The sequence below is a fragment of the Pipistrellus kuhlii genome, unplaced genomic scaffold (genome assembly GCF_014108245.1).
Source record: "Pipistrellus kuhlii isolate mPipKuh1 unplaced genomic scaffold, mPipKuh1.p scaffold_m20_p_3, whole genome shotgun sequence".
Lineage (NCBI taxonomy): Eukaryota > Metazoa > Chordata > Mammalia > Chiroptera > Vespertilionidae > Pipistrellus > Pipistrellus kuhlii.
The window spans coordinates 36,531,723-36,556,850 of NW_023425529.1; the positions used below are offsets into that span (position 1 = coordinate 36,531,723).

General features: G+C 40.0%; 1 protein-coding gene and 1 long non-coding RNA gene across 6 annotated transcripts in view; both read right to left on the bottom strand.

The window, feature by feature from the left end:
• GXYLT1 (glucoside xylosyltransferase 1) overlaps window positions 1–19,833 on the bottom strand; it is a 33,817-nt gene extending 13,984 nt beyond the window's left edge. Inside the window, exons 1-4 of one of the 4 annotated variants that reach the window (XM_036459103.2) lie at window positions 19,484–19,830; window positions 11,204–11,296; window positions 1,931–2,102; window positions 270–395 (exon numbers count right to left, since the gene is read on the bottom strand). In XM_036459103.2, coding sequence (XP_036314996.1) covers window positions 270–395; window positions 1,931–2,102; window positions 11,204–11,296; window positions 19,484–19,710 — 618 coding nt within the window. In that variant the 5' untranslated portion in view covers window positions 19,711–19,830. Of the gene's footprint in view, window positions 1–269; window positions 396–1,930; window positions 2,103–11,203; window positions 11,297–12,617; window positions 12,980–19,483 lie in introns of those variants that run through there. The other 3 variants (XM_036459106.2, XM_036459105.2, XM_036459104.2) reach the window with 3 other exon arrangements.
• A 3,104-nt stretch (window positions 19,834–22,937) lies between these two features.
• Window positions 22,938–24,851, bottom strand: LOC123653177. 2 transcript variants are annotated; one of them, XR_006742824.1, is made up of 2 exons: window positions 24,334–24,851; window positions 22,938–24,235 (listed from the first exon to the last, which is right to left on the bottom strand). It is a non-coding gene; the product is annotated as an uncharacterized LOC123653177 (long non-coding RNA). The 2 variants fall into 2 exon arrangements; XR_006742825.1 differs by having other exon boundaries at window positions 24,329–24,851.
• Window positions 24,852–25,128: the final 277 nt, after the last annotated feature.

A 25,128-nucleotide genomic window follows, 5' to 3' on the forward strand; every position in this document is an offset into this window, starting at 1 on the left:
TTCTTCTTAGAGATTTAACAGTTTAGAGCACTGAATAAATTAAAATGCAAGAAATAGTGTTTCAATAGAAATTATTTACTGGTATAGTTTTCATTTTAACAGGTTTCTATGGAAATGTTTTTTATTTCTTGTTTTTGTTCAAAGGAAAAGTCATAGTGTTTGTGTGTGTGTGTGTGTGTGTGTAATGATTTAAACGCCAACTCTTCATTAATTCATGGTCATAAAGGCAAGAGTCAAAATGCAAGCAAAACACTGGGGAAAAAACTTACTGGCAAGAACAATCTTTGGGAAGCACATGGTTTAAACAACTTTTTCCACTCCATTGCATTCTCACTCGGAAAACTTATTGGGTATAATGAGTAATTAAATGTTTGTAAAAATGACCAGCGGTCGAGCTGAAAAATATAAAAATAAGAACTCAGTTTAATTATTTTTTCACTTTCAATTTTTTCTGTAAGATTATATACCAACAGATTATTTTTTAAAAACTAAAAACTAAGATATTACACATTTTATGTTGGACACAGTTAAGACAAAGAGTCTTCTTTCTCACCATTTTTTTTTCATTCAGAATTTTAAATAATAATAATATGCTAGAGAGAATCCACCACAAAGATCTGAGACACAATAAAAGTTATAAGGAAATCAATCACAAAATCAGAAAGTTGAAAGAGCCTTATAAATTGCTGATCTCCTTCAACTTCACCTGATATATAAATCTTCTCAATCTCTAAACAAATTAAACTGAGAAAAATGAAGCACTAATTTTATTGCATCATTTTCTATTATATCATACTACAGGCCTGGGGAACGAAATTCATGCATGGGAGGGGGTGTCTCTCAGCCTAGCCTGCATCCTCTCCAATCTGGGACCCCTTCGGGGGATATCCGGGCCTAAACTGGCAGCTGGACATCCACCTCGCAATCTGGGACCACTGGCTCCCAACTGCTCACCTGCCTGCTGACCTGATCCCCTAATTGCTCTCCCCTGCAGGCCTGATCCCCCTCACTGCTCTCCCCTGCCAGCCTGATCACCCCTAACCGCCTCTGCCTCGGCCCTGCCACCATGGCTTTGTCTGGAAGATCATCCAGAATATGCCTGGTCTAATTAGCATATTACCCTTTTATTAATATAGATAACATATTTACAAAGTCAGACCAATATTAAATTAATTAGAAAGTATCTATTTATGTGCCTTCAATATGCAGATATTCCTGATAATAAAATGTTCTGATAAATACATATCCAATGCCAACTTCTAAAAAAAAAAAATTACAAAAGGCAAAACAGACCTAAAAATCTAAAATGAACACGTTTACTCTTTAGCATCCTGAATGCATTGCAAGACACTGTATTGTTTTAAATTCTGCAGGTTTATTACCTATCACTGTTACTTCAACAAAATGATTGACTCAAATTTCCTACACTCACAGTTTATAAGGAGGGGGCACTAAGTAGTTTATGTAACAAGCTAAAAATGTTTTCTTTTTGAATGACTGTTTACAAGTAATTTTTTTTTAAATCCTCACCCAAGGATATCTTTGATTTTAGAGAGATGAAGGAAGAGAGGCAGAAACACCAATCGGTTGCCCCCTTTACATGCCCCAACCAGGCGTTAAACCCGCAATGTAGGGGCGTGTCATCTCAACGTGAGAAATGGTTGCTGCTTTAAAGCAGGGGTGGGGAACATTCAGCCCTTGTGCCATACAAGTCCCAGGAAATCATTGGATCTGGCCCTGCCAAGGCATTAGGGGTGAGTTAATTAAATGTTTGACCAAATATAGCAGGCTAATTTTAAAGCTGATAATTTACACGGCCCACGAATGATGTTATAAATATCCAATGGGCCTTGGCAGAAAAAAAAAGGCTCCCACCAAGCAGTACACCATTAAATATTTAGCTCTATAGACTTAAGTCTCAGATACTTACTATGCCTTTGAAACTATCATGTAGTTGATCTTCAGCAAAAATATGGAACTGAAGAGGTTTGATGCTGAAAATGATCGCTGACTTCAACATGGTTATGGTTTCTTCCAGTCGTTCACCACAGGCAACTACAGCCAGGTGCATCCTCTCGACGGGCTGTACTTTCAGACCATACCTAATTGAAAAGAAAACCACTGTTTCAAACACTTTTAGTACAAAGTTAACATATTAACAAAACGGTATTTTGACCATGTTCAAAAACTGAAGTACAAAACTTCTATTTAAAAGGCAAAGAAACATCAAATTACAAAACAGTACAATGTTGTACAATCATACAATTCTATACCCTCAGCCAGCCTTTCTTGGCCAACATTCCTCACTAGGAACCATAAAATATTAAAACACACACACAACTACTTACTTTCTCAAGTCTCCCAAGAGTGGCTCATAATTAAAACCATTCTATATGCACACAAGAGAAGTTAATTCATTATTCACACTGAATGCATTAGCGCATTAGGGCTTAATTCTCTCAAGGAAACTCCCCAATTGAAAAGGAGAGCATCAATTTTTAAAGCTTTTTTATTTAAAAAAAAAAAAAATCACACACATAAAAGTAGAGAGAATACACAGAAGTTCCCCATGTGCCCATCTCTCAGCTGCAACAATTACCATCCAACATTATTATTTCATCTAAAATCCCTGCCCATGCCCCTGTCACTAACCAATGAATCATTTTGAAGCAAAGATAGAAATTCACTCATAAATATTTCAATTATTATATCCAATCTTCACCCATGTGACAACAAGAAGTTTTCTTCACCTAACTTTTGTCACTGACATACCTTCAGTCCTCTTTACCAAGTAATCAGAGAGTAGTAAAAATTTCTGAGGTGGTCTAAAACATACAAGTCAAACTCTAGGATTGCATCTTGGAAGGAAAGACCCATTATTTAGGCGACTCTGCTAGCAGTTCTAAATCTGTAAACCACTGCTGTACAGCCTAAAACCATCAGAAAACACAGATATTTACATTACAATTCATAACAGTAGCAAAATTACAGTTATGAAGTAGCAACGAAAATAATTTATGGTTGGGGTCACCACAACATGAGGAACTGTACTAAAGGGTTGTGGCATTAGAAAGGTTTCTAAGAACCACTGCTATAGATGGAAATGCTTTTTTTAAGAGAAAAAAATAACTTCCCCAGGTAAGTTACAAGGTTAAATGTCATTTAAATGGTGTTAAATGGAGAAGTTACATATAAAATGGTATTCTTGCAAGAATTTTCACTATTCCAGAAGCAGTGGTGATATCCATCAAAGTATTAAGATCATCATTAAATTAAAACAATATTATTGTAGGTACAGACTTTGCTTTTAACATTTAGATTGATCTGCCAGGAATGGATTTTATGAATGGTTTGAGGAGGGGACAGTCACATAATTTCGCACATGGCTATTCCACTGTGCAAGCATCAGCTGTTAGTTACCAGTTTATCCATTCCCCACCCACCTGGCCTGCCGTGCCACTTCTTTCACATACTGGAGTTAGCACACTCTTAAATCTTTTTAAAGCTTTGCTCTTTCCCATGGACAGCAACAGAAAGCAGCAAATGCTCCCCCCTCCCCCCCACGCCTTGTCTGCATTCTCTATCTGCCCCCACTTTTCTGTTGAGGCCCTCAGTTTTCAGTATTAAAACCCTAGCAGAGGGAAGACTAGGGATCTACGCTTTCTGTACCTATAATAAGGGGGTGGGTGGGAACCTCGTTCATCTCAAAACACAATGATCCAATAAAAGACAAAGCAGAGAAGACATACAACAACCTCACAGAGCTCTAATTATCTAATCTTTCCAGCAAATGCCTCCAGACCCCACTTCTCCATGGTATAAAGGGCCTCATTAAAGCACAAGACTTGAGAATCTATAATGGGCTCTGATTGTTTAATTGGCCCTAACTAGATCCTGCCCCAAGGCTAAAAACCAAGAAATTTTTAAAGAAAGCCATAATACTCAGGCATTGCACAGAATTCTCTACATACAAAGACAAAAAGTATAACAAACCTTTTTAAGAAAAACAAGTTAAAATGTTCAAGAAAAAAATAATCCCCTAAAATCAGTCCCAGGGACTCCTCCTCCCAGGCCTTTTATTTAGCAAGGCTTACTTTAGTCACACTGCCAGCACTCCTTCCACCAATTTCTATGGAAGGAGTACCATCAAATTGCATTTGCTTCTCTGTTGAGTCCTTTTTTAGTGAAAGCATTATATACAGTACATACTGAACACCTAAACTGTGACAAGACAAAACATACTTTAACATGTCTCTGTCCACCACCATGTCCCTAAACCCCAAGGACAGGAAATAATTGCAAGTGGAAAAAATCTAATGTAAGCTTCTACTCTATAGGAAGGGGAAACTAAAACTATTTAGAAGTAACAGGACAAGAGCCATTCAAGTAATTTTGGTGACAACTAAATGGCATAATCTTATCAAGCTCTGTGAAAGTGTGCTATATTTTAATCAGTGTAACTAAGAAAAAAAGGCCTATGGATTAAAGAAATGTTATCCAAAAGGACATTTTTAAGTCAAACCTATTTTCCACAGATATGTGATTAGAAGAAAGTCTTCACATAATTAAAAGATAACACTTCAGGGCTCCCATGGCTAAATTTGGCATAAGCTGAGCATGAACAGGAATTATGAGAGTGATGCATGATAACACATTAGATTTAAAAAATGAATCCATGAGTCTACAATGACACCAAATAAAGGGATAAGGGGAGGTGGAACTTTTAAAGAAGAATGCCAACCAATAAATGTAGAAAGAATAACAGAATTATTAAAATCACTAGTTTGCAATCACCATTATAATAGACTAGACTCAGCAGAGGCTCAGTGCACAGATTCATGCATGGGTGAGGTCTCTTAGCCTGGCCTGTGCACTCTTGCAATCTGGGACCCTGAGGGATGCAGCAGTGCTAAAGCAGCAGGCAGCTGGGGAGGAACCCCAGCTGGGTGGGCACAGCTCTGCTGCTGCTCATCCTGGCCCCACTGCTCCTACTCCACCACTGCCACAGCTACACTCACCAGCTGTGAGCCCAGCTTTTGTCTGAGCAGAACCCCCGCTGTGGGAGCTCACTGACCACCAGGGGGCAGCTCCTACATTGAGCGTCTGCCCCCTGGTGGTCAGTGCACATCACAGCAATAGGTCGACCAGTCATTCTGGTCAAAGAAAGCTGGCAAAACGTAATGTTAATTAATATTAGATAAATAGCTAGGTGAAGGGTAGGTAGTGTGCTGGCTATACCACTCTTATAACCTTTGTAGATTTGAAACTAATGGAAGTAAAATGCTGAGAGGGGGAAATAAAAAAAAAATACTATTTAAAAAATATTTTACATGAGGAATTCTAATACAAACATTGTTAACAGATTTCTAAGCCTTAGAATTAGATTTATTTAACTGCTATAAAAGGATCACAATACAGTTGACCCTTGAACAATGTGGGAGTTAGGGGCACTGACCTCAATACAATAAAAAATCTGCCTATACTTTTAATTCCCCCCAAATTTAACTACTAATAGCCCAAACAGTCTATTAACATATATTTTGTATGTATTACATACTGAATTCTTGCAATAAACTAAAGAAAATCATAAGAGAATATACAATATAGTATGCATTTACTGAAAAAAATCTGCATAAAAGTGGACCTGCACAGTTCAACCCCATGTTGTTCAAGGGTCAAATGTAAATTTTCTTTGATTTTTATTTAAATAGCATAAAAAGCTTCCAGTGTGTTCTTCTAGGCTTTTATTAAACTATGTTCTCACTATAAAGAAAAATAATATGTAATATTATACTAGGAATTAGAACTATGATTAAATATATAAAGTGAATATAAACAATTACCCAAATGAAAAAATTACTGTCATGAACCAACCATTCAAGACCTGCAGTTAACACAATGGAAAACTATCTTCAAAAACTCTAATGATAATTTCCTTAATATATAACTTGAAAAATGTTTTTTCTCTTACTATAAAAAAAAAAAAAAAAAAAAAAAAAAAAAAAAAAGCTGGCTGGTTTGGCTCAGTGGATAGAACATCGCCCTACAGACTGAAGTGCCCCCAGGTTCAGTTCCAGTCAAGGGCATGTACCTTGGCTGCGGGCACATCCCCAGTAGGGGGTGTGCAGGAGGCAGCTGATCGATATTTCTCTCTCATCGATGTTTCTAATCTCAATCCCTCTCTCTTCCTCTCTGTAAAAAATCAATGAAATATATTTTTAAAAAGTTATGCCAAGCCGGGACCGGTTTGGCTCAGTGGATGGAGCGTCGGCCTGCGGACTGAGGGGTCCCGGGTTCGATTCCGGGCAAGGGCATGTGCCTTGGTTGCGGGCACATCCCCAGTTAGGGGGTGTGCAGGAGGGTAGCTGATCGATGATTCTCTCTCATCGATGTTTCTAGCTCTCTATCTCTCTCTTCCTCTCTGTGAAAAATCAATAAAATATATATAATAAAAAAAAAGTTATGCCAAATTATCAAACTAGACAAAGCTCCATTAAAGAGTTGTATATAAATCACTTTTGAAACAAAATACAATACTTAAAAAAAAAACTCTTCCGGACATTATACAAGCATAAAAAAGGAAATCTAAAAATTCTACATTAAAAGCCCTGGCTGGTATGGCTCAATTGGTTAGGCATTACCCTGTGCTGCAAAAGATTGCTGGCTCGATCCCTGGTTGAGGGCACATGCTCAGATTGTGGAGCATGCAGGAGGCAGCCAATCAATGTTATGCTTCTATATTGATGTTCCTCTTTCTCCCTCTCTAAAAAAAAATAAAATCAATAAACTATTCTTTAAAAAAAAAATTTTAATTATATATTAAATATAACTATTAATTACTAAAACCTAATTTTAAACAACCTATAAAAAAGTTAAAACATAAAAAATAAAATTACCTGTAAAAACATTTTTCTTAAAATGAACATGTGACCACTCAAGAGAAGACAGATAACATTAAATTTACCTATAACCATAGGCTCCATGAACTGAAAATTGATTCACCACCATAAAAAAAAAGATTAAGTATTTTAAAAACTCAACTCTTAGAAAAATTAGTATATTAAAACAATATTTATAATACTACTAAATTAAGAGATTGCATAATAAAAAGATAACTAAAAATAAAAAATGCAACAAATTAGGAAGGTATTTGTAATCCATGGCAAAAGCAGAACACATAATTCTTTGAATTCATAAAATAAGCAATAAAAACTCAATAGGTAAAATATCAATACAGAAAAAAAGTTAAATATGGAAATATACTCAACAAATAATCAACAAAATATAAATCAGTAATAAGCCATCATTTACCCTAGTATGTGATAAAATTATAACTCCCAGTAATGCTTAAGGTTATGGTAACACCAATACATTCACACAATCCTGATGCAGGCTTACATCTATATAATTTTTAGAACATAATATAAAGCTTAATTTTTTGTAATGAATATGTGAACTCCTTTCATACTCCAGACATTGGGGATAAGTAGGAAAGCCACAATTCTTACCTCACACAAATTTACAACCTTTGGTGAAAAGACAGAATTTTTAAAGATTTAATCAGAAATAATGGTAACTGCTTAAAATAGAAAAAAATTGAGACTGCTCAAGAAGCTTACTACATAAACATGTAGGCTAGTCTGAAAATGCTGGGGGAAATAATTATTTACTGGTTGCCAAGCACCAGTAAAAAAAAGATATCAGTAAACTATTTTTGAAAAAAAATTAAAATTCTTCATTAAATGTAAGTATTAATTGCTAAAACATAACTTACATGATGAATACGATGTACTATCTATCTGTAAAGTCAACAGTCTACAAATAGATTCAGAACCACAACCGATGAAATAGGTAAAGTAACACAGAAGACTCAGAGAAGGCAGGAGCAGTGGGCAGGAAAGGGAGATCACTCTCGCTGGATAAGAAGCGATGAGCATGACAGATAAGGCAACAGGAAGGAAGAGGCCATCAAGAGCAACTGTGAAAGGAAAAGGTACTAGACTGACATGTGAAAGTCAGTTGTAAAATGAGATTCAGTAGCTGGATAAGAAGCGATGAGCATGGTAGATAAGGCAACAGGAAGGAGGAGGCCATCAGGAGCATCTGTGAAAGGAAAAGGTAGAAGAGTCACTGTGGACTGACAGATGAAAGTCAGTGGTACACCAAGATACAATCTACAGATGAGGGAAAGTGGGAGGGCTAGACCACATGTTCAGGTCGGAACAAGAGTGTCTGAGGCATCTGAATTGGCAAGATAAAATAGCCCACACACAACATACAGTCGTGGAGCTCAGTAAAGAGATCTGGACTAGAGACACCAGTTCTAAGGAACTCTGATGTTTAGGAGTCAGGAATAGAGAAAGGAGTCCAGATCAAAGAGCTGAGGACACTGGTCTCCAGAGCCAGAGACTGATAGAGTTGAAAGAAAGAAAGAGGAAGTGGTCACCAGTGTCAATCGGACAAGAAAAGTGAGATAAGGCCCAGAAGAACAGTAGAAGCAGGGTGACTTCAATGAGAGTCAATGAGAGGCAGGCACCACTCACAGTGCACTGAGGTGTGAAGGTTGGTTGGTTTTCAGAAGTAAGCCAGTAGACACTCTTAAGAAGTTTGCTGGTAACGGGAAAGAGAATAAATAAGAGACAATTTTCGTTTTTATGCTATTCTATGTTCATTGTATGATAAATTGGGAGAAAATGATCCTCCCAGATAAACTTTGATCAAAATAAAATTATATCAAGAACTAGATGCCCGATGCATGAAAATTCATGCAAGAGTAGGCCTTCCATCCCCCAGCTGCCAGCACCAGCTTCCCTCCGGCACCCAGAACCCGGGCTTCCCTCCTCGGGCCGCCGGCAGGCACACAGGACCTGGACTGGCTTCCCTCCGGCCCAGGCTTCATCAGGAAGGACATCTGAAATGATGTCCGGGAGACAATCAGTCTAATTAACATATTCACCATTTACTATTATAAATTAGTATAGATTCAAAGCAGGGACAGGCCTGGGAAGAAGAAAATGGTGCCACCTAGGTGCCCACTGGTGCCAGGCAAAATATGAGACCTAAGGGTACAGTAAAAGAGAATTTCAAAGCAGCTTTACCTCTTTGAAGTAAGGAGGTGGGGCAGACAGGCAACCTAGTAGAGTCAGGGAAAAGGAGGGTATTATTTAAAACAAATACTGAAATGGAGGGGGGGGAAGGATGTGGCTATCATATGGCATTTTGGCTTGGCTATGTGTCTGAAGAGAATGAGTTAAGTGTGAGGGATCCTAAGTTCTAAGAAAGAAACAAAACGGTTACAGATATATACTATGGATTCAGTATTACAAGTAGAGAGTATAACAAGGAAGTGTAACTTTCAAAACCCCAAATTCAGGAGAGTAACAAGCTCAAAGGTTTACATTATATATTCATTCACATGTAATTACTCCAGGGACTGTAGACGCCAAAGCAAAAGGAATAATAAACAGAGGCTCCGGGATTGACCAGGTCCACTTCCCTGGGCTGCTCTTGCAGCGGAGGAGGAGGATTATCCCTCATGCCTTATGATTATAACTACAAAAGAGTCTGGGTTATATAGATCAGAGTATACGGAAGTTTTCAAACTTACCAAGCTTCTAGAGTGAGGACATTTATGACACAAGGCTGAAAACAGCAAGGTGACGCTTGTCAAGGCTCTATTCATTAGCACACTTTTATAAAAATAAAAAATATGAAGCCCCAATTCTCCAAAATTATGATCAAGCTGAGGGGGAAGATTAACTTTCAAAAGGTTAAGATCATTTTTAAAAGTTTGAATAATCAGATTTGACCATCTATATTAGAATTTCGATCTTTCCCTAGCAGTGAGATATAATTAAAATTATCTGATTTCAACGATTTCTTCCCAGAAGTTCATGAAACACATAATGTATTGGGTATATAAGAATTATAAAATACATACTATTACATATTAAAATGTGTAAAATTCTTTCCACTTAGTCTACTTCACCTCCTGCCCTTGAGCCTGTTCATCACGCAGTAGCTCCCTCCAGGAAGCCTTCCCCGATGCCTTAGGATAGGGGTGTCGAACTCAATCAGAGAAGGGGCCAAAATCTAAAATCCAGCCTAAATCGCGGGCCGAATGGTTTACTGAACAGTCATAAACTGTCATTGTGATGGAAACGCAGCAGAGTGCAGTGATGACAGCGCGGTGCGGGCCACATTGCAAGGCCTGGCGGGACGGATTTGGCCCGCGGGCCTTGTGTTTGACACATGTACCTTAGGATGATCCCACCGGATGGATGACTCACCTGTTCCTCCCACCATCATAGCTATAATAAATGCATCACCCTCTGCAATCTCAGCTTTACTAGCTCCAGTCAGAATGTAAGCGGCAGAAGGATGAAGCCACATTAACTAGACTCACAGTCTGGTTCTCAGCACGCAGCACTGTGCCTGGCAAGCTGAATGAGTAGAATGTAAATGACTCACAAGACACAGTAAAAGTGGGTGACTCTCAAACGTTACCTTTGGGAAGAGCATTTCAGGCTGCCGCCTCTTTCTCTCCTGTCACTATCTCAGGAAGACAGGCTGATGTCTACTCAATACTTGTTTCTTTCATTGAAAGTGAGGGCAGGAAAGGGACCCGAGAGGTCAGCCAATCCAGTGCCTTCCTTATCCAGAGAAGTGAACAAGGCCAAACTATTCAGGAATTTAAAAGAACAATAAACAATACCCTATCATTTGCTCCTTCATTAAACCCTGATCTTTATCCTCCCACTCCCCAATATTCAATCTCTGCTAATAACCACAATAATTCTTGCCGAGGTATCCCAATCCACATAAAAAATGTTTAGTATACTAACTTTAAATTAAATATGTATATGTCTCTGTAAATATCAGTGGAAGTCTATCTTAAATCACCTATTTATCACTTCATCACTCATTACCTAAAATCAGATCACAAATTCTACTAAGAACAATGGTTTATCATAATAACATCTAAAAAGATTAGAGCATTTTATATGCATTATGTACTTCATTCCTTTCCATAGCAGTAACTACAAAGTAGGGGGAAGAAACAGAAAGTAAATCGTTTACTTGTATGATGATATATTACAGGGGAAAAAACATTTTTACATTCTATTTATTATTTAAAAAAATGCATCTATTATCTAATCTTACCTACACTGACTGATCTGCCAATTAAATATTAAGTGCCTACCTAAAAGCCGCTTCCCAAAAGCAGTTCATTCCACAAACATCAGAGGGCAGCATCCAATAGGGATTCCAGTAACACAGAGAGAAATCTTTACACCTAACAGAGTAAGACAGAAATAGAGTCCTAAGTGAGTATTTCAGTTTAAAACTAATAAGGAATTTACCCCAAAACATAACTTACTGTTCTATTTTACAGCAATAAAACCGCAAATCCAATTTTGCAAATTCAATATTGCTACAATAATTTGAGGATTTTTGAAAATTGATTTCTCCATTACTTGTGGTACCATTATTTTAAATATCTAGAACTTTAAAACCTTAGGGTGGAATATACAACAGAAACCAGTTTCCTAGTCAGGAACTCTCCTAACATATTAAATTCTGCTCCTTAGAAACACAGAAAATACACGAGTACATCTAAAATGTTCCTTCCGCCCTGGCTTATGTGGCTCAGTGGTTGGAGCTTCAGACCATGGACCAAAGGGTCTCGGGTTCTATTCCCAGTTATGTACCTTGGTTAAAGAGGAGTGGGAGGCAATAAAGCATTGTGTCTCTCTCACATCTATGTTTTTCTCTCCCTTCCCCACCTCTCTCTAAAATAATTAATGGAAAGAATATCCTCTGGTGAGGATTAATTAAGAAAATAAAATTAAAATTTCCTTTATGGACTGTACATATTCCCCTTAGAATAAAATCCATTTAGCCAAACAAAATATTTGCTTATCCTGAAGCAAATTTAAAATGCCACAGATGCTGATGAAAAGGCAAGAGGAACTTTAAATTAATCCTCAATCAAAGCTTCTTGTATAGTGTTTCAAACCGAAAAAATATGAAATCATGGCTCAGTTTCATTATCTACATTATGTCAGTTTCTGCTATATTATACACGCTCAAATGGTGGCTCACATGTGTTCTTTTTCCTTCAATTATAGGTTGGAGCAAAAAACAAAACAATGCTTCATGTTACAAAATGCGTGTTTTTCATGGTTATTCCTTTTCAGAACAGTCTAGTTTGAAATCACTACAGTGGAGGCCTGGGTATTAAATTAGCCGACTATGAACTCAGGGAGAGGTACTAAACCAGGCCACCTCATATCCCATCACCCTGAAGCTTTGTTTTCATCCACAGATTCAGTTATAAGGTACTCTTTTACAAGGAAAGGTTTATGGAATTTCAGATTCACAAAGATCTCTGATCATACCTCTCACAAGTGCCAAGGCCTCACACCAGACCTATTAAATCAATCTCCAAGAACAGGGTCAGGCACTGGTGGTTTTTAAAATGCTGCCTAGGAAATTCTGTACACTAGTGCATAAAACTACAAAGTCTAAATTTTAAAATCAGTGGGAAAAAGTTACATTGAATCTGATTTTCCTTTAAAGGGACACACCCTTTTCAAACACAGCATGTGATGTACTTTAATTTAGGTGGCTGAAAAATCAGGAAAAACAGAACTGTGTGCAGACCAGTAAAACATACGAGTTGATCTGGAAACATATTTGTCCAGACATGGTTATGAGTTTTTTAAGACTTGCATTTCATACTAGACACAGGCTCAGCAGTGGTGGTAAGAGTTCTTTTCAGATGCAAGTGTTTTCCCATCCCTTTAAGCCTCACAACAAACCTGTTCAAACAGGTATCTCCATCCTTCAGATTCAGACATCAACACCGCTTTCTTTCAACAAATTTATTGATAATCAATCCTAAAGTGCACCTTTGTTCCAGGAAGGAAATAACTAATTTGGTTATTCCATCTCTCCATGTCAAACCTTACAACAGTAGAAAATAAATAAACTCTCAAAGAAAATTACTCTCTAATTAAATTTTTCTATAAAATTTATTGCTTAAAATTACATAATAATACCATTTTTTGCTTCAACTTACAATCCTCAATCCCTCAACCCTAAGCAACCACAAATCTATTTTCTGTCTCCATAGATTTTGCCTGTTATGGCATTTCACAAAAATGGAATCATATAATATGTGACCTTCTGAGTCTGATTTCAGTCACTAGCATAATATTTTCAAGGTTCATCCAGTGTAGCATTTATCATACACTTCATTACTTTTTATAGCCAAACTATATTGCATTTTATGCATTCGTATACACATTTTGTTTATTCATCATGTGACAGGCATTTCAGTTATTTCCTAATTTTTTACTATTATATATAATGCTGCTGTTATGACTATTCATGCAGTTTTTCTGTGAGCATATGTTTGCAATTCTCTTAAGTGTACACCTCAAAGTGGAATTGCCAGATCATGTAATCACTGTCAAGTGATTAATGCAGATGAAGCTCCACGTAAAAAAGTTAAGTTTTAGGAAAGTTTCTTGACTATAACTTAACCTCAGAAAACACAGTTTACAAAAGTATGTTTTTCTGCCTTTCTTTAATGGGAATGTAAAACGTAAGTACTAGTGAGTACACATGCTTTTTTGTTAATCATAAAACACTGAGATGCTGCTAGCAAAAGGTGGCATAATGTAAAGTGTCTTACCTCCCAAATTTACATTCTCTTATGAAAAATTGATTTTAAAACTTAAGATACAGAGTAGAAACTCATTACATATAGTAACTGTTACTATAAGCAATAAATTAAGAAAAGAAACTAATCTGGAGACAGATAGCACTTGTAGTTTCAGAAAAAAAATAAAACTTAACAATACTGGAAAAGTAAAAGTAGTTATCCAAGTTCTGGTTATTAATTGCTTTTTCTTTTATTCCTTAAAGCTATTAGAAATGGATACTAGATATACAATATTCGAAAGGTAGTAATTCTATTAAATACTTTTGATGGAGCAAAACTGTAAGCTAAGCTAAGTGGGTATGTCTTCAGTAAATGGTGATATATAAAAAAAAGTCAGACAAGTCCATAAATGCAATGTTTTCACTGTGGGTCAAATTGAAATAAAATAAAATTTTTCTGCGGCTCATCCTCAACTTTCTATGGCTTAAAGTATCTAGCTCTAGATGGCTTGTCCATAAGCAAACTGATCAGGGGTAGCACAAAGGATCTTTGTGGTGATAAAACAGTTCTGAGTCCTGATTGTGTCGTGTTATATGAATTAACATCTGTAATAAAATTACACAAAACCTCACATACAAATGAGTGTATATAAAACTGGTGATACTTAAAAACTGAAATATGGGTTATTGGACGTCAAATTCTGGGGTTACATTATTACATTATATTGATACAAATATATTCCAGATACAGCAGTATGTAAGGTTCCATGCCCGTAAGGTTTTACTATTGAGGGAAAGTGAGTGCACATGGGGTATCTCAGCCATTTCCTGTGGACCCACACATCCAAAGTTTAAAAAAATAAAGCTGGCCAAAAATGAAATTCCCCAAAATTTCCGTACTTGAAAAATGTTACAAAAATTGAGACATTTCATGCTGAAGATTAAAGTGAGCATTTAACACAATGCTCACAATATCAGTTCTCAAATTTAAAGTTTTCTTTAAAAGCTTAAATTTGATTATAGGAAGTCTTTTATACTTTTTAATTAAACTGCAAAAAAGCTATTTTTCTTATCAAAATGTCTTTGAGGCTTTAGTGAAAACCATGCACAACTTGCAGAATCAGGGATAAGCCCAGGCATATCCCACATGAGAAGTGGGAGCCTGAATGAGGTGCCACAAGCCAACAGTGCACCTGCACGGTGCGGATCAGCCGTGGGAAAGGAGCCCCTGCCCATGGGACTGACACAGCACCATTCTTTACAGATCAGAGCTGGGTCACTCACCTTCAACTAAAACTTGCCTCCAGACAACTTCATTTCATTTTTAGCTTCTTTTTCCTTAAATCTCTAATTTCATGAATATACAGGATGTGGAAAAGAATTGCTTACATATAAATGGCACTAAACTATATATATATATATATATATATATATATATATATATATATATATATATATATATATGTAAAAGCCTAAGCAATTGTTTGACCATTCGACCAGTAGCTATGATGTGCACTGACCACCTGTGGGGACTGGGCTGAAACTGGCAGTCTGACATCCCCCGAAGGGTCCCAGATTGCAAGAGGGTTCAGGCCAGGCTGAGGGACCCCACGGGTGCACGAATCCATGCACTGGGCCTCTAATATTAGATAACCATTTCTGAAATAAATTAGCATCACATTGTTCACCCCCCACCCACACACGAAAAAATGCTGGATTAAAAACTTAAATATAAAGAAGTTTGGGAGGGGATGGACCCTCTTGTTAGAAATGACAAAGTAAAAACAATAAAGAAGAAAAACTGTCTATCTGAATACATAAGAGTTTTAAGCTCCACATGGTATATAAACTGAAGAGAGAAAAAAAAATTTTAACATGGTGGGGGAGTATTTTCAACAGGTATGGCTGATAATAATCTTAATGTTTTAAAATAGGATTTCTAAATCAACAGTACACATTTCTCATTAGCCTAACCACTTTCCCCTGCAAAAGCACAAGACAATATTTTAATTAATTAATTATTAGCCAGGTTTGTGCTAAACACTTTACACCTACGTGAAATATGATCTTCAGTGCATTAAAATTACAAGGTGCAGAGAATTTCTTTTATATAAGTTGTCTCTATATTAACAAAGTGGAGAATTATAGTCAATATTACTGTAATAAGTATGTATGGTGCCAGGAGGGTAACACTTACCAAGGCACCACTCTGTAAATTATATGTCTATGCTGTACACCTGAAATCAGTATTAAAAAAATATTGAGCCAAAACCAGTTTGGCTCAGTGGATAGAGCATTGGCTTGCAGACTGAAAGATCCCAGGTTTGATTCCGGTCAAGGGCATGTACCCTGGTTGCGGGCACATCCCCAGTAGGGTGTGTGCAGGAAGCAGCTGATCGATGTTTCTCTCTCATCCATGTTTCTAACTGTCTATCCCTCTCCCTTCCTCTCTGTAAAAAATAAATAAAAAAATAATGAAAATAAAAAAATATTGAATGTCAACTATAATTGAAAAAAAAACCCTCTTTTTAGCAGAGATTAAGGTGACTTTAGTAATTCAACCTTCTTCACTGGTCACTTCCCCAACTCCTCTCTTCTTGAAAAATAACTTTTACCTCTAACCGATGAGGAAATGTATTCAAGGTTAGAACAGCCTGTAAATGACATAGCTGAAATATGTGTCTCCAAAACCCTTACACCTGACACTTTAAATTCTCCATGAAACTTACGAGTGTTCCCAGGACCAGCAGAAATAACAAGCGGATGGCCTATCCAGATCTGAAAAGCAGTCGCACAAAGAGCATAGACAGTCCAGAAATGGTATCACTGAAATGCTTAAGTGTTTGTTGATTCCCTATGGCCAAAATGCTGTATAGTCACAACAGGATGAGATCTTGAAAGTCACTGTCAAGATTCATCAGTGAAATGTGAGAACTTAATCACCCTGAATAGCTAAAGTCACAACATGGCACATAACTCCTTCACAGAACTACTGAGGCCTGGCTATAGCAACTGCTTTCGGTTGAATAATTTAATACAGTTTGTCCAATACTGAACAGCTTAAGCGTTCTCTAGGAGGAAGAACCACGGCCCATCCACCATTCTTCCCCTCCTTTGAGGCAGCCACCACTCCTCTCCAACACCAATCATGGGATTCTCTCCGCCACAGGGCTGTGCAAGCAACAGAGCCAGCCGATCAGAGGTCCCCATTCCAGGCATCGCTGACTGGTCCACGGTGGACATGCAAATGGGAGGTGACAGGTGGTAGCGGTGGGGATGGGGCCAGCAAGCAGGCAGCACCAAGCTGGCCAAAGTGGGTGCCAGTGCAGGGCCTCCCAATCACCCTGCTGGTGACCCCACAGATCGGCCCTGATCGCCAGCCAAGCCTAGGGACCCTACCCATGCGTGAATTTCATGCACTGGGCCTCAGTTATCTACTTATTGCAGGTGAGAGAAGGGAAGCAGAGAGGCGGTCAAGATTTCACAGCAAAGAGAGCCAGAATGAGAACACAGGTTTCTCTTACTCTAAGACCTTTGCATTGTCTAAATACCAAGAATGCATTAATCAATAATAGATTTCACTAAAAAACTGCTCCTATCATTTTTGTTTTCACTCTGAGCACTTGGAAAGACCTAAGTATTTTGTTGTCATGGGATTCCATGAAACCAATATTTTCTGTAGGAGCTGACCCATGGACCCTGCTGGGTATCTACCTAGATCTCGTGTATTAAATGAAAGAAATGATGGTCTTCATCTTTCAAGGAAGAGAGCGTCAAAAAAGGTAAGAAGACAATGATAATCGAGTCCCACAGAAAAAGGGATGATTCTGTTTGCCTCATAGCCCCATTCTCCACTGATGAAATACTACAGACTGGGTGCTTATCACAGCAGCTTCATAGAAAGAGCACTTGGAGAGCAATTAAAGGATATATAATTTTTAATCCTGGTCCGATCCAATGACCGATGCCCTATGAACCTTGGTCAAATGATGTAAACACAGGAAGGGAGGTGACAGATGCCTACTCCATATCCTACAGTAGTCAGAGGAGTTGCCTGAAGTCTATGAGAAACCTAAAAAGATGTTTTAAGTGATAATACCTAAAATGAAGAATCCTGATGTCTTAGGAATTCTCCTGACCCTACTCAAAGCACAGGGTAAAAACATGACAGCACGGCTTCCCCAGGTGGTCCCTCTGCCCAAACTCCTTATGCATGAATGTGTGGTGGAATGTCTTTCATCAGTTTCACAAGGACTTTAGTTCTTTTTAGTTACACCTTCAGCTTTAACTTAGACGTCTGCCCCAATTAATTGAGAAGTTCTGCTGCTCAGGGGACCTGGCCTGTCCCGCTTTTTGGTTGCCTCTACTCTGGCACATCAAAATTAAGATTTCAGTGATGGTTCTACAAAACGAAAATTCATTAAAATGGAGATGAATTTTCCTAAACGGCAAATAAAGACACTGTTAAAAATTAGCTGGTTAAAGCAAATACAACTTATAAACATCTGCCGCAAAATAAAGTATTGTGAGACAAAGCACTAAAAATCAATGTCACTATCAAAATGAAATGCTAACACCTTCGTATTACTTCATTCAATGGTGTGATTAAAATGTTGCTTCTACAGAATTCTAGCCAATACAAAAATAATTTCGTTTCCACCCGTTTACAATGCTTCACAGTAGTATAAACCTCTGCTTCTCACGCTTATTTTTTCATGACCTCATGCTGGTCTTCAAGTCACTGCCTCTCCGCAGACAGCTAACTTGAGTTGACAAACCTGGCTCTGGAAGTAGTTCTGCTTTTAGGAATAGAGAGTGCTGATGTCCTAGGAATCCGCCTGCCTGTAATCCAATCAGAGGGCAAAAACCTGACCGCGTCCAGGCTCCTCCACCCAAACGTCCCTTTCCTCTGGGGGATGGTCATCAACTCTGAATGCGGGAGGGCGCCCCCTCCTCCTCCCAATCCCATACTTTCGATATCGAGGCGGCCTGTGCCTCTCCCGAAGGGAGGGCTGCGGTGGGAGGGGAGGCTCGGTCGGTGGTCCCCAGAGAGGTAGGTGCCCGCAAACACACAGAGCCGGTCCTGGACGTGGAAACCTCGGGTTCGGCTGAGCATTGCTAATGCGCTGCATTCTTTTCTCCGTTCACATCGCAAGGCGACTCCAGCTGCGGCCGTGATTGGTGTGCACCCGCCCAAACCCAAACCGTCCTGCTGCTTATTTAAAAACCGATTTTTAAAGGAGGCCTCCATCCCTCCCCAAGGTAAGGGCCGCTCGCCTTTTTAAACTTGCTCTAAGTTTCACAACAGACGGTTTCCTAAGGAAAAACCCAATCAAAGCCTAAGGGCTCGGCCCAGATTTCACCGGCCGATTCGTAAGGACAAATGTAAACGTGAACACACACAAATTACAGACTCCCCATTCAGGAGGGGGTAAAACACACTCACACACACACACACACACACTGGAACTAGGGCGCCAGCCTGTTGAAGATCTCAACCTGAACTCCATGGAAACAAGAGGGAATTCCGACCCGTGGGGAGGCACCTCTTCTTTTCAAAGAAGGCTTTTTAAAAACACAAACCAATGCCCATTGAAAGTTGGAAATTAATTTCTTCGGCATTAAAGGGTCGGAAGGCACACACCACAGTGCTGCGGGGCGCTCTCAGGCTGCAGCGGCGCGGGCGCCCCGAGGAGGAGGGAAGGGGGAACCGGGGGCCGGAGGCGGCCCGCGCCCAGCGCCCGCTCGCCCCCCGCCCGCCTCGGCCTCCGGCCCCCGCCCCCCGGGACACGACCCGGGACACGCCCCGTACCTGTGCGGCCCGCCGGGGGGCGCCGCCGGGGCCGCGCTGCCCGCCCCTCTCGCGGCGCCCGGTCCTCCGCCCGCGAGCCAGGAAGCCGCCCGGGCCTGCGGCTTCCCGCCGCCGCCGCCGCCGCCCGCGCCGTCCTCCGGGGCCAGGGCGAGCTGGCTGAAGGCGTAGAGCAGCGAGCAGAAGCCGCAGGCCAGGCACAGCCCCGCGAGGCGCAGGTAGCGCCGCATCGCGCCGGCCTCGCCTCCCCGCCGCCGCCGCCGCGCCCGCCGCGAATCGGAGCGGAGGGAGCGGCACCGCGCAGCCGCGGGCGCAACAAGTTCCTCCGCCGCCGCGGCCGCCGCCGCCGCCGCCGCCCTCCGCCGCCGCCCCGGCCGCGCAGCCTCCGCGCGCTCCTCCCCGAGGGCGGGCCGGCCGCACGCGCCTGCGCACTGGGCGCGGGAGGGCAGGGCGCGCCGGCCCCGCTCCCGGAGGCGCGGGCCCGCGGGGCGCGGGGAGACGCCCCTCCGAGTGCCCGGCTCTGGGCTGCACAGGAGACGGTGGCGGGATGCACGGGCGCTGGAGACCGCTGACCCCATCCAATTCTCTACTCGGCAGCTCGCGATGCGGACAGCCTAAGTTCTAGGACCCTGTTTTTTTCGTCTCTAGATCTAGAGAATATCCTTCTCCCCGGGAGGTTGTAAAGACCAAGTTGCTCAATGCACATAAAACGCCCTTCCCTTAGAAGGCACATGACTAAGCCGCCTTCCAGCTCCCTCGTCCTCAGCAGGGACTTCCCCGGACTCTGAGTTTGGGTAAGACTGTCTATTGGAGCCATTTCACCCGGGTCCCTCGTTATCTTTAATACTGTCGGGAAGGCTTATTTTCCCTCCCAAGTGTTGGGCAGCAAGAAGGGCACCAGGTGTTAGACCAGTGGGGTCAGACCGGACCTGGGTTCAGCAACCTCAATGCTTGAGCCTTGCTAAGAAAGAATTCAGAGCCAAGACTCAAACTGGAAGAGAACATGAATTTGTAAAGTCATAGAGATGGAGGTGATTGGTGGAAGAAATGGGTTTAGGAAACAAGTTATGGGGCCCTTGGAGCTCAGAAGTGAAGAAAGTAATGGTAAGCAGTGTGTGTGGGGGGGAAGAAGGATGATTCTCCTAAGGGTTTTAAGGGTGGACGTTAAAGGGGAGGTCCCAAGGGAAGATCTCCAGAGAATATGCATCTGCTTTCCAGGTGTGCTCTTTCAGGGTCCTGGTCTCCACTGGTTGGTTGGTTGGTGCCAGTGCAGGGGGACAGTGCATTTGGTCCTGAGGTCAGCCTGACCTTGCTTGTCTGACTTGGCTGCTTATCTGGGCCTGGAGCTGGAATACACCTGAGGCCTAGATGTTATCCCTAGAGAGGAGAGGTCATGGGATCCAAACAGCAAGACCAGCAAGATGCTAGGGAGGCAAGGTCACCCTGGGTATGAGGTCCTCCACCACAATTGTCCTTTACTAGGCGCCCAGGCCCCTCTGCCCTGGTGGCCTGTACCTGGCCCATCATCCTTGCTCTGCTCCTGTCTGTCTGTCTGTCTACTCACAGGAGCCGGGAAAGCTGAGATCCCTCCTTTCACATCTTTTTGACCTTCCTCACAACTCACTCACACATCCAAAACAATTTCCTATTCTCCCTACAGAGCTCTCTCTTCAGCTATGCGTTTCTTCTTCCTCTTCCTCAGCCATATTCCTACTCCATTTGCTCACTGGACATACAAAGAGCACCACTATGTGCAAAGTGCTCCGTGTGTACCTTGGAGTATAGGGACGCCGTGTTGGGAGTGTAGGGTGGAACAGTGGATACTTGTAAGTACAATACAGACATTCGGATGTAAGCTGGTAAAGGTGTGGACACACACACACAAAGGAACAATCAGTTCCACTATGGGTGTGGTCAAGAGAAACTTCATAGCAAAATTGGCCCTAGGGTATGGGGAGGATTAGGGATAGGGTGTGTGTGTGGGGGGGGGGGAGTATTGGGAGGGTTGTACTAAGGGAATTCCAGGCTGGGAGAATCAGTGAAACAGGCTCTTGTGTTTAGTGAACTGCGAGAAGTTTGATACCACAGCTAAGTGAATGCAAGAGGTGATATGATCAGCGATAAGACCGTAGAAGTTGAAGGGGCTAGTTACTTGAGTGCCTTGTTTAGTATGCCAAAGAGTTTGAACTTACTCTGGCAGATAATGGTGAGCCACTGAAGGTTTTTGGGTTTTTTTTGTTTTGTTTTTTAAATTAGGAAGTAACATGATCGCATTTGCCTTTTAGGGAGCAGATTCTGGCTGGGACCGGGACTGAGACTGGAGCCCGAAAGCAGCTCCAGTACCGAAAAGTGAAGGAAAGGAAGCTTTACACACACACGCACACGCACACACACACAATTTCAGAGAGAAAAATCGTGCTATTAAATTGTTCAATTGCATTTGGAGCTCTGGAGAGTTTGGCGATGAGAAACTAGGTGAGGAAGTGCTATGTAACTTAACAACAGTTCTCCATTTGAAATTCCAAGAAAGTGCTGGCTCTGTGACCAGGGGAAGTCACTAAACATTTAAAAAAATAAATAAATATCTTATTGATTTCAGAAGGGAAGGGAGAATGAGAGGAAGATTGAAAAATCCATGATGAGAGAATCATGGATAGGTGGCCTCCCACACGCCCCCTACTGGGGATTGAGACGGCAACCTGGGCATGTGCCCTGACCTCCTGGTTCATAGGTCGATGCTTAGCCACTGAGCCACGCCGGCCGGCCGGCAGTCACTAAACACTAAGCCAGTTTCTTCCCCTATAAAAATAAAGGGTCTTGCCTTACCTGACAAAAATGAAAAACTAGCATTCTATCAAGATGTGTAAATAGAATGAAAACATACACTTATTCATTCAATAAACATTTATTGAATATATTCTACATGCCAGACAAGGGATTAAAGTGTACTGCCCTCAAAGGGGAGACAGGCAGATAAAAATGAAGACAATATTAAGTTATTCCTTCCACTACACCTTACAATTCTTAGAGCAATAAACGCACGGAGATACAAAGGACGGTAAGCACTTATAAGAATGGAAAATAGATTTTGAGAGGAAAAAACTAAATAATACGACACCAAGAAACTAGAGTAAGAATTAGTACTCAAATCATGGATGTTTAATATAAAGAGATGCTAACTACAATTGTTCTCTATCTCAACAAAGAAATTAAATGTAGTAAAAATAAAAAATAATTTAATGACCCACAGATTATTAAAATACTGGAATGGCAGTTTTCATTTCTGCAACAATTTATGGGAAGAGCATATCCAGAAGAATAATCCATTTACTTGACATCAGGGTTCTGGACCATATCCTCTCCCCTTAGGCTCCTTTTAATCCTGTAATTAAAAAGGAAATTCTGTTGAAAAAGTATATAAGGTATTCCAAAAATAGAAATGATTTTTGTGTTACTCACATACTATCTTACGTGGTTGTCTTGGAGTATAAGGAGCTGTGTGCATGCCCTTCTGATCATTTTTAGGTTTCACATTACATTTCATATTCCTAAAATTAAGTTATTTTAGATATTTAGGATATTTTAATGTTATAATAGTTTACTATGGTTATGTACATATTCCTAAACCTATTTTTTCATGTTTAGACCATCCTCTTAATTTTCTAATAACAAGCTGGCTATATCCAAATTTTTAATCAATTTTTATCTTCCTTTCATCCTGTCAAAAAGGTAGATTTTGGCAGATAAAAAGAAATTTAAAAATAGCAATATCTGTTGTTTAAATTATGACCTGGAAAACTCTCATATCCAGGATAATCCAGATCTCAAGAATTATTATATTCAAAAGATTAATCTTGATTTTTCTTAAAGCTCTTAGTACATGTTGGATATTAATAGACATTCAATTCATGAGTGTTTTTAATTTTTTATGTCTTCTCTAAGTCTCTCAAGTAAACTTTAGGTTCTGCTCAGTATTTCTTTCTCACCTCTATTTACACTGAGTATTTGATTCTTAATTAAAAAAAAGAAAAAGAAAACATACTATTGAGGAAAAAGATAAATTCTATACCTTTTCAGAGGAAAGTTCAAGGACATTTTTATATAACTTCTACTTTATAAAGGTCTATGCATAACATAATTTAATCCTTATAACATTCATATGAAGGAGATATTTTATTCTTTTAAATAACAAGGAACCTGAAATTTAGAAAGGTTTGTTAACCACATCGCTAATAATGAAGATCCATAATTTGAATGAAAATCTTTGAGGATACAAAGACCATGTTTGTTTTTTCCATTATACCATGTTGTCTCACTATGAACAAATAAATGCTAACCTGAGTGATGCAAATTAAAAAGGAAACAGAAACACAATGTTATATGAAAACCTCTTAGACTGATCTTGGAGGTTACAGTAAAATAAAATCTTAAAACAGAGAAAGACAAGTCAGATTAGTTAGAGCACAAAGAATCAGGAACTCAGATTATAAGTAAAAATTATCCCCTCCAGTAGGCCTCTAATGAAATTTCTCCATTTTCCAGTCTACTTCCTAGAAACCTTGTTGGACTGAAATAAAAAAGTTGGAAAATAATATAGTTAGTTTAAGCAAAAAGAATTTCATTTTAAGTGTTCATTCAGACCAATAAATGTGGGAAAAGAGGAGGGTCAGGAAGAGAATGAAAGAGTACAAAACTAAGAAAAGCTCAGCTACAGGCCACAAAAAGTGGTAGTAGAAATCCAATGAATGGGGACACCTTTTGGATTCTTTCCAAAAATCCAGACTGTTTTAAAATGCCACGGGATGCGGGATGCGGGACAAATTGCTAAAAATCGGGACATATGGTCACCTTACCTTGGCTCCTAAATTATCCCAGAATTTACATAGCATTTCTATTATATCTACAAGGAAGAGTATGGAGGAGTTGGAGTGGGGAAGAGAGTAAAGACTATTTTATGGACCATTTCTGTATTTTTCCCTGGTTCAATCTTCACTCCCATTACTAGAGGCTCAGAGTACGAATTTGTGCACAGGTGGGGTCCAGCCAGTCCCATCACAATCAGGGTAGGGGAGACGATTGGGGTGGGGCCAGCGGAGTGGGAGGCGCCACAGGTGGTTGGCCTACCCCGCCCCTGGTCAAACTCCTGGTCGAGGGGACAATTTGGGTATTAGCCTTTTATTATATAGGACTACTTTAAAATAAATGCTGTCAGGGAAATTAAAAGCTAGATTTGCAGGGAAATTTACTCATGGAGAAAATCAGATTTAAAAAGCATATGCATCCCCTAGCCAGTTTGGCTCAGTAGATAGAGCATCGGCCTGGGGACTGAAGGGTCCCAAGTTCCATTCTGGTCTAGGGCATGTACCTTGGTTGTGGGTACATCTCCAGTAGGGGCTGTGCAGGAGGCAGCTGATCAATATTTATCTCTCATCAATGTTTCTAACTATCCCTCTCCCTTCCTCTCTGTAAAAAAAAAAAAAAAAAAAAAAAAAATGTATTTTTTAAAAAGCACATGCACAAATTCTCCTAACCCAGGTACCCAAAAATTGAAGGCTTAAAATAATTAAGAATTCTGATACCATCACACTTCAGTCCTACATTTAGTTTGTTTCTTTTTTACATTTCCATATTTTATTTTTAATAAAGTA